The following is a 10,012-nucleotide window of genomic DNA, read 5'->3' as shown; positions in this document are numbered from 1 at the left end:
ATGACAAATGTCAGGGAGTACAAGAACAGAGAATGGATTGACAGAACTCACTATTTATTTGTCTTGGCTCTTTGTCTTAGATTTCGATACTGGTGGGAGTCTATACCGTGCTATTCAGTCGTTTTGTGTTTAGATACTGGTGGGAGTGTATACTGTGCTATTCAGTCGTTTTGTGTTTAGATACTGGTGGGAGTGTATACTGTGCTATTCAGTCGTTTTGTGTTTAGATACTGGTGGGAGTGTATACCGTGCTATTCAGTCATTTTGTGTTTAGATACTGGTGGGAGTGTATACTGTGCTATTCAGTCATTTTGTGTTTAGATACTGGTGGGAGTGTATACCGTGCTATTCAGTCGTTTTGTGTTTAGATACTGGTGGGAGTGTATACTGTGCTATTCAGTTGTTTTGTGTTTAGATACTGGTGGGAGTGTATACTGTGCTATTCAGTCGTTTTGTGTTTAGATACTGGTGGGAGTGTATACTGTGCTATTCAGTCGTTTTGTGTTTAGATACTGGTGGGAGTGTATACCGTGCTATTCAGTCATCTTGGGTTTAGATACTGGTGGGAGTGTATACCGTGCTATTCAGTCGTTTTGTGTTTAGATACTGGTGGGAGTGTATACCGTGCTATTCAGTCATCTTGGGTTTAGATACTGGTGGGAGTGTATACCGTGCTATTCAGTTGTCTTGGGTTTAGATACTGGTGGGAGTGTATACCGTGCTATTTAGTCGTCTTGGGTTTAGATACTGGTGGGAGTGTATACCGTGCTATTCAGTCATCTTGGGTTTAGATACTGGTGGGAGTGTATACCGTGCTATTCAGTTGTCTTGGGTTTAGATACTGGTGGGAGTGTATACCGTGCTATTTAGTCGTCTTGGGTTTAGATACTGGTGGGAGTGTATACCGTGCTATTCAGTCATCTTGGGTTTAGATACTGGTGGGAGTGTATACCGTGCTATTCAGTTGTCTTGGGTTTAGATACTGGTGGGAGTGTATACCGTGCTATTCAGTCATCTTGGGTTTAGATACTGGTGGGAGTGTATACCGTGCTATTCAGTCATCTTGGGTTTAGATACTGGTGGGAGTGTATACCGTGCTATTTAGTCGTCTTGGGTTTAGATACTGGTGGGAGTGTATACCGTGCTATTCCGTTGTTTTGGGTTTAGATACCGGTGGGAGTGTATACCGTGCTATTCAGTCATCTTGGGTTTAGATACTGGTGGGAGTGTATACCGTGCTATTTAGTCGTCTTGGGTTTAGATACTGGTGGGAGTGTATACCGTGCTATTCCGTTGTTTTGGGTTTAGATACCGGTGGGAGTGTATACCGTGCTATTCAGTCGTTTTGTGTTTAGATACTGGTGGGAGTGTATACCGTGCTATTCAGTCATCTTGGGTTTAGATACTGGTGGGAGTGTATACCGTGCTATTCAGTCGTTTTGTGTTTAGATACTGGTGGGAGTGTATACCGTGCTATTCAGTCATCTTGGGTTTAGATACTGGTGGGAGTGTATACCGTGCTATTCAGTCGTTTTGTGTTTAGATACTGGTGGGAGTGTATACCGTGCTATTCAGTCGTTTTGTGTTTAGATACTGGTGGGAGTGTATACCGTGCTATTCAGTCGTTTTGTGTTTAGGTACTGGTGGGAGTGTATACCGTGCTATTTAGTCGTTTTGTGTTTAGATACTGGTGGGAGTGTATACCGTGCTATTCAGTCGTCTTGTGTTTAGATACTGGTGGGAGTGTATACCGTGCTATTCAGTCGTTTTGTGTTTAGATACTGGTGGGAGTGTATACCGTGCTATTCAGTCGTTTTGGGTTTAGATACTGGTGGGAGTGTATACCGTACTATTCAGTCATCTTGGGTTTAGATACTGGTGGGAGTGTATACTGTGCTATTCAGTCATTTTGTGTTTAGATACTGGTGGGAGTGTATACCGTGCTATTCATTTGTCTTGGGTTTAGATACTGGTGGGAGTGTATACCGTACTATTCAGTCATCTTGGGTTTAGATACTGGTGGGAGTGTATACTGTGCTATTTCGTCGTTTTGTGTTTAGATACTGGTGGGAGTGTATACCGTGCTATTCAGTCGTCTTGGGTTTAGATACTGGTGGGAGTGTATACCGTACTATTCAGTCATCTTGGGTTTAGATACTGGTGGGAGTGTATACTGTGCTATTCAGTCATTTTGTGTTTAGATACTGGTGGGAGTGTATACCGTGCTATTCATTTGTCTTGGGTTTAGATACTGGTGGGAGTGTATACCGTGCTATTCAGTTGTCTTGGGTTTAGATTCTGGTGGGAGTGAATACTGTGCTATTCAGTCGTCTTGGGTTTAGATACTGGTGGGAGTAAATACCGTGCTATTCAGTCGTCTTGGGTTTAGATACTGGTGGGAGTGAATACTGTGCTATTCATTTGTCTTGGGTTTAGATTCTGGTGGGAGTGTATACTGTGCTATTCAGTCGTCTTGGATTTAGATTCTGGTGGGAGTGTATACTGTGCTATTCAGTCGTCTTGGGTTTAGATACTGGTGGGAGTGAATACTGTGCTATTCAGTCGTCTTGGATTTAGATTCTGGTGGGAGTGAATACTGTGCTATTCAGTCATCTTGGGTTTAGATTCTGGTGGGAGTGTATACTGTGCTATTCAGTTGTCTTGGGTTTAGATACTGGTGGGAGTGTATACTGTGCTATTCAGTCATTTTGTGTTTAGATACTGGTGGGAGTGTATACTGTGCTATTCAGTCATTTTGTGTTTAGATACTGGTGGGAGTGTATACCGTGCTATTCAGTCGTTTTGTGTTTAGATACTGGTGGGAGTGTATACCGTGCTATTCAGTCGTCTTGGGTTTAGATTCTGGTGGGAGTGTATACTGTGCTATTCAGTCGTCTTGGATTTAGATACTGGTGGGAGTGAATACTGTGCTATTCATTTGTCTTGGGTTTAGATTCTGGTGGGAGTGTATACTGTGCTATTCAGTTGTCTTGGGTTTAGATTCTGGTGGGAGTGTATACTGTGCTATTCAGTTGTCTTGGGTTTAGATACTGGTGGGAGTGTATACTGTGCTATTCAGTTGTCTTGGGTTTAGATTCTGGTGGGAGTGTATACTGTGCTATTCATTTGTCTTGGGTTTAGATTCTGGTGGGAGTGTATACTGTGCTATTCAGTTGTCTTGGGTTTAGATACTGGTGGGAGTGTATACTGTGCTATTCAGTTGTCTTGGGTTTAGATTCTGGTGGGAGTGTATACTGTGCTATTCATTTGTCTTGGGTTTAGATTCTGGTGGGAGTGTATACTGTGCTATTCAGTTGTCTTGGGTTTAGATACTGGTGGGAGTGTATACTGTGCTATTCAGTTGTCTTGGGTTTAGATTCTGGTGGGAGTGTATACTGTGCTATTCAGTTGTCTTGGGTTTAGATACTGGTGGGAGTGTATACTGTGCTATTCAGTTGTCTTGGGTTTAGATACTGGTGGGAGTGTATACTAGAGGTTTACCGATTATGATTTTTCAACGCAGATACCGATTATTGGAAGACCAAAAAAGCCGATGCCAATTAATCTGACTTTTTTTATTTGAACCACAATACTGAATGAACACTTATTTTAACTTAATATAATACATCAATAAAATCAATTTAGCCTCAAGTAAATAATGAAACATGTTCAATTTGGTTTAAATAATGCAAAAACAATGTGTTGGAGAAGAAAGTAAAAGTGCAATATGTGCATATGTAAGAAAGCTCACGTTTCAGTTCCTTGCTCAGAACATGAGAACATATGAAAGCTGGTGGTTCCTTTTAAAATGAGTCTTCAATATTCCCAGGTAAGAAGTTGTAGGTTGTAGTTATTATAGGAATTATAGGACTATTTCCCTCTATACCATTTGTATTTAATTAACCCTTGACTATTGGCTGTTCTTATAGGCACTTTAGTATTGCCAGTGTAACAGTATAGCTTCCGTCCCTCTCCTCGCTCCTCCTTGGTCTCGAACCAGCAACACAACGACAACAGCCACCATCGAAGCAGCATTACCCATGCAGAGCAAGGGAAACGACCACCCCAAGGCTCAGAGCGAGTGAAGTTTGAAACACTATTAGCGCGCGCCAACTAGCTAGCCATTTCACTTCGGTTACACCGGCCTCATCTCGGGAGTTGATAGGCTTGAAGTCAAACAGTGCAATGCTTGACGCACAACGAAGAGCTGCTGGCAAAACGAACGAAAGTGTTGTTTGAATGAATGTTTACGCGCCTGCTTCTGCCTACCACCACTCAGTCAGATACTTAGATACTTGTATTCTCAGTCAGCTTATATGCAATGCAGGACACGCTAGATAATATCTAGTAATATCATCAACCATGTGCAGTTAACTAGTGATTATGATTGATTGTTTTTTATAAGGTAAGTTTATTGCTAGCTAGCAACTTACCTTGGCTTACTGCATTTGCGTAATAGGCAGTCTCCTTGTGGAGTATAACGAGAGAGAGGCAGGTCGTTATTTCGCTGGACTAGTTAACTGTAAGGTTGCAAGATTTAATCCCCCATGCTGACAAGGTGAAAATCTGTCGTTCTGCCCCTGAACGAGGCAGTTAACCCACCGTTCCTAGGGCGTCATTGAAAATAAGAATGTGTTCTTAACTGACTTGCCAAGTTAAATAAAGGTATAATTGTTTTTGTTTTTTAAAGGCAAATCGGCGCCCAAAAATACTGATTTCCTATTGTTATGAAACCTTGAAATCAGCCCTAATTAATCGGCCATTCTGATTAATCGGTCGACCTCTAGTGTATATCGTTTTATTCAGTCATCAAGGCAGGTAAAATGAATTGATCTGAACAGATGGGGGAAAATCATGATTTAACCAGTCTAGGGGGACTGTTTGGACAGGCCCTGTAATATACATGATAGAGTCAGTGATTCGTTTTTTGTTTACCCATACACAATTCAGTCACTAGTCCTGGATGCGCCCCTTCCCGCAGTCGTCTTTGACCACAGACATGCTGCTTTCGATATGAGGCATCATCAGCTATTTCACAGTAGCTCTACAACAGTGAAACCACCAGTATTGTGTAGCGGTATGTTCATGCGAGATGAAAGTGTCTGTTTGTCTTTGCCAGCTGCAGGGAGGGTCTGTGCAACATGTGCCAGCCTCTCTTTTAAAGTTCTACACAGGAATCCATTTAGAGGAAGCATGACCGCTAGTGATCAGCATGCATGTTAGTCGGGAGGGTTGGCAGCACACCCGGAGCATCCCTATCTCTGTTCCCTATCACTGTTCCCTATCCCTATCCCCGTTCCCTATCCCCATTCATTTCCCTCACTCTGAATACGGCGATGGAAGGCAAAGTGTTGGCTCCTCTTCATGGTAGCACCACTGGGAGATTGTCAATGACATTACCCTGTTTACCATGTAAATTATGGATCAAATCACTGTGATCCACAAAGAAAATGTCTAACTCGTGGTGTTGCAAAACAAATGGCTAATTTACTTTGCTTGTTTCCTGTATTTGATAAAGGCTAGTTTAACATGGGAGTTGAGCGTGGGTGAAGGTGGGTGGACAAAAGCAGTATCTAAACTCATTAAAAAAAGAAACGTCCTCTCACTGTCAACTGCGTTTATTTTCAGCAAACTTAACGTGTAAATATTTGTATGAACATAAGATTCAACAACTGAGACATAAACTGAACAAGTTCCACAGACATGTGACTAACAGAAATGGAATAATGTGTCCCTGAACAAAGGGGGGATCAAAATCAAAAGTAACACTCAGTATCTGGTGTGGCCACCAGCTGCATTAAGTACTGCAGTGCATCTCATCCTCATGGACTGCACCAGATTTGCCAGTTTTTGCTGTGAGATGTTACCCCACTCTCCCACCAAGGCACCTGCAAATTTCCAGACATTTCTGCGGGGAATGGCCCTAGCCCTCACCCTCTGATCCAACAGGTCCAGACGTGCGCAATGGGATTCAGATCCGGGCTCTTCGCTGGCCATGGCAGAATACTGACATTCCTGTCTAGCATTGGCATGCTGGAGGGTCATGTCAGGATGAGCCTGCAGGAAGGGTACCACATGAGGGAGGAAGATGTCTTCCCTGTAACGCATAGTGTTGAGATTGCCTGCAATGACAACAAGCTCAGTCCGATGATGCTGGGAAACACCGCCCCAGACCATAACGGACCCTCCACCTCCAAATCGATCATGCTCCAGAGTGCAGGCCTCTGTGTAACGCTCATTCCTTTGACGATAAACGCGAATCCGATCATCACCCATGGTGAGACAAAACCACGACTCGTCAGTGAAGAGCACATTTTGACAGTCCTGTGTGGTCCAGCGACAGTGGGTTTGTGCCCATAGGCAACATAGTTGCCGGTGATCTGCTGAGGGCTTGCCTTACAACAGGCCTATAATCCCTCAGTCCAGCCTCTCTCAGCCTATTGCGGACAGTCTGAGCACTGATGGAGGGATTGTGCGCTCCTGGTGTAACTCAGTCAGTTTTTGTTGCCATCCTGTACCTGTACCGCAGGTGTGATGTTCCGATGTACCGATCCTATGCAGTAGTTGTTACACGTGGTCTGCCACTGAGAGGATGATCAGCTGTCCATCCTGTCTCTCTGTAGCTCTGTCTTAAGCGTCTCACAGTACGGACATTGCAATTTATTGCCCAGGCCACATCTGCCGTCCTCATGCCTCCATGCAGAATGCCTAAGGCACATTCACACAGATGAGCGGGGACCCTGGGCATCCTTCTTTTGGTGTTTTTCAGAGTCAGTAGAAAGGCCTCTTTAGTGTCCTAATTTTTCATAACTGTGACCTTAATTGCCTACTGTCTGTAAGCTGTTAGTGTCTTAACGACCGTTCCACAGGTGCATGTTTATTAATTGTTTATGGTTCATTGAACAAGCATGGGAAACAGTGTTTAAACCATTTACAATTAAGATCTTTGAAATTATTTGGATTTTTAAGAAATATCTTTGAAAGACAGGGTCCTAAAAAAGGGAGGTTTCTTTTTTTTTGCTGAGTTTAGAATGTACTAGTAGTCATTGTCACCTGCTGGAATCCACAGTGCTTTGATATGTTACTCCTGATGTGTGCTGTGAGGAGGTGTGATATCTGAGGATCCCATGGCCATGAACCCTTCTTCCGGGCTTCAGCTTGATAAGATCCTAAATCCATAAATCTATCCTAAATGGCACCTACAACACCCCCAGCTAAAGGCTTTATTTTTTGTGATGCAATTATCAAGATCAGTGGCTAAATAAAAGTTATGGGTTTCTCTGTGTTTCTATTGTTTTCTTTCTGTTGATCTAGTATTTGTAATACAGTTGGTATGTTCCCCTGTGTTAGGATTGGCAACTATTTTCTGGTCAATGTTCAACAGAGTAATAAGACTACAGTTTCCGTACTATAATAATGAATCTCTTCTGTTATTTTTTTGTCTGCAGGGAGGACTGAGGAACAGCAAGCATGAGTGTACACTGTCATCACAAGAGTATGTCCACGAGCTGCGCTCTGGCATCAGTGAGGACAAGCTGCTCATCTGCCTGGAGTCCCTTCGTGTCTCTCTCACCAGTAACCCTGTCAGGTATGGTCCTTAATCTCTTACTGAAAGTGCCCATAAATGAACCTCCATTCTGGCCAACCTGTTCCTCTGGTTATGTTCTACCCTCCCCATGGGGGAACATCTACTGACGTTCACTCAATTCTCAGTACAGTTCTGACAAAAAGTTTATGCAGACCTCATTTGCTTCATCTATTGCTGCGTTCACACAGGCAGTCCAATCCTGATATTATTTCCACTAATTGGTCTATTGACCAATCAGACCAATCTCTGAAAAAGATCTGATGTGATTGGTCTAAACACCAATTAGTGGTAAAAATATCAGAATTGGGCTGCCTGTGTGAACACAGCATCTGCTGCATACCTTCCATTTGCTAATTGGATCTATGTCAGGAGATCTCTTAGGCTCTGATTCACACAGAGCGATGGGCTTGGTTGAACAAGAATAGCCCATAGCATTGCCCATTTAAAACAAGCATAGAGTGGAAGTCCATAGCCTGTCATTCCATCACCACTCTATCCATTAGGTTTTAATAGATAGGAAGTCCCTCTTTTCCACATCAGAAAGCCAGCCATTCTCTGTCTCTGAGACCTTAATAAGCATGGCTGCCCTCACCATAAGATCGAGTGTCTTTAATATCTCTCCGTTTCCCCCATCACCAAGAGTGGCATTCGCTGCCCACAGCCCCCTATTTTTAATCTGTTTTGATAATAGTTCATGTTAAGATAATTCAGTTTTTCTCTGTCCTGTACCCGTTTATAGCAAGCTTTGATGGGCCTGTCACTCAACCATAATTAGGCCACGGCAACTGCGTTGTGGGAGCCTTTTTCCACCCACAAAGTTCTCATCTTCCGTTCTTGTAGATAGGGATGTTCAAATTTAATTTGGTCCCAACAGCCCGGAGGAACCCTCAATGACAGCCGAACACTCTCAATTATTCACCAAGCCCCACTGTCGAAGAGATGTTTTTTAATGCGAATCAATGAATGGTGCATATAAAGTGATTATCAGATGAGTGGCAGATCTTCTTTTATGACCGACCCCCAATCCTCGGAGATGGCCCGGCAGTAGCCCCAGAGGGCCATTTATTTGTTCTGGGACATACAGCGGAGGCAATATCTTAGCATCCTAACAGCTTGGAAAACGACTAGGCTTTGGTGTGGTCTCACTGGAAAGATCATGCACACCCACAGAACAACACAACGTGCTCTGCACTCCAAAGCGATTAATAGATTTCTGCAGAAAATTCCCCCGCCCATCTTTCTCACTGTGGCTGAGTAACAGTGTAGCTAGAAACCATAGTTGGAAAAACAAGGTAAACAGCAAAACTTTGTTTTTCTCTTCCTTTGAAAAAATCCAACCAATGATGGATAAATACTCCGCCTCAAGGTAACCTCCCAAGTTCTTGCTTTCATTAAGATAAAGACATATTTGTATTGTTTGTCTTTATCTGATAACAGAAAAACTTCCCAGACCTGCCTTTGTGCTGTTTACCTTCTGTCTGCCTGTACATTAATCAGGGGGAAATTGGCGTAAATCATTTCTGTTTGAAAAACCCACATAACGCTCCCTTTGCACCTTGCCGAGCTGTAAAGTTCAGCACCGCTAGCTATGAAAATCACACCACTCCTCCTCACACCGTAAAAGGCCAGTTAGTGCCAAGGGGACCGAGGGAGGCCAGGTTCGCCCTCTGGATGTTTTCAAACCGGTGAACTCGTGACCACAGAGGGAGGGAGCGGCACTCGCGGCAGCGTCTTGGACGCCCACGGAAGGCCAAGCTTAGCCAGGAGAAAGGCACCCTGGGGTGAGATGGGGGGGCTGGGAGAAGCACATCGCTGTTTGAAGCCCACCCCGCTGCTCCTCTTCAGGCCTCTCATTGTTTTACTGAAAGCGAAGGGAGCGGAGGAGGAGATAGAGGGGACATGTTGGCCTCTTGGAGCATAGCGAAGGTTACTCACAATTAATATGAATGCACTTAATTGTCACGGATCACAACACACAGGAAATCAAACTTGCCGGCCTGTGTTCTGATTGTACTATGTTAATGTAACCTTTTCTCTGCCATAGTCGGTGTGCTGGGAACAGCCATGCAAAACACAGCTGCGTAATGCACTGTATTTTTGAATTCCAGTACCTACCACCTGTGGACTATGTAAGGACAGGCTTCATTGCAAGTGCTCTTTCATGGTAGTTTAATAATTAATTTAACTTAAACAAAGGTAGATGCCCATTATCTTGGATGAAATATCCCACGTAAAAAGTACTTTCTGGCCAGGGTAGAATGAACACCTACAAAGTTACCACCTTGAATATTACACTGCCAAAACATTATGTGGCTGCTCAGTTGTTGCTTTCAATGACTACCAGCTTAGTGACCTGACCACCAGCTTTGGCTATTTCTGTTGCTCTAACTTGTTGTGAGTTCTTCAGTATAGGGAGGAACATTG

General features: G+C 43.5%; 1 protein-coding gene across 5 annotated transcripts in view; it reads left to right on the top strand.

The window, feature by feature from the left end:
• diaph2 (diaphanous-related formin 2) overlaps nucleotides 1-10,012 on the top strand; it is a 749,871-nt gene that overhangs the window by 186,499 nt on the left and 553,360 nt on the right. For all 5 annotated transcript variants that reach the window (XM_052512438.1, XM_052512437.1, XM_052512441.1 and 2 more), the window contains one exon: nucleotides 7,449-7,588. In XM_052512438.1, the coding sequence (XP_052368398.1) occupies nucleotides 7,449-7,588 (140 nt within the window). The remainder of the gene's footprint in view (nucleotides 1-7,448; nucleotides 7,589-10,012) is intronic.

Source organism: Oncorhynchus keta, chromosome 4 (assembly GCF_023373465.1).
Source record: "Oncorhynchus keta strain PuntledgeMale-10-30-2019 chromosome 4, Oket_V2, whole genome shotgun sequence".
In the NCBI taxonomy this organism is placed as follows: domain Eukaryota; kingdom Metazoa; phylum Chordata; class Actinopteri; order Salmoniformes; family Salmonidae; genus Oncorhynchus; species Oncorhynchus keta.
Note: the sequence above shows the minus strand (reverse complement) of the source record. Positions and strands in the feature narration are given on the sequence as shown.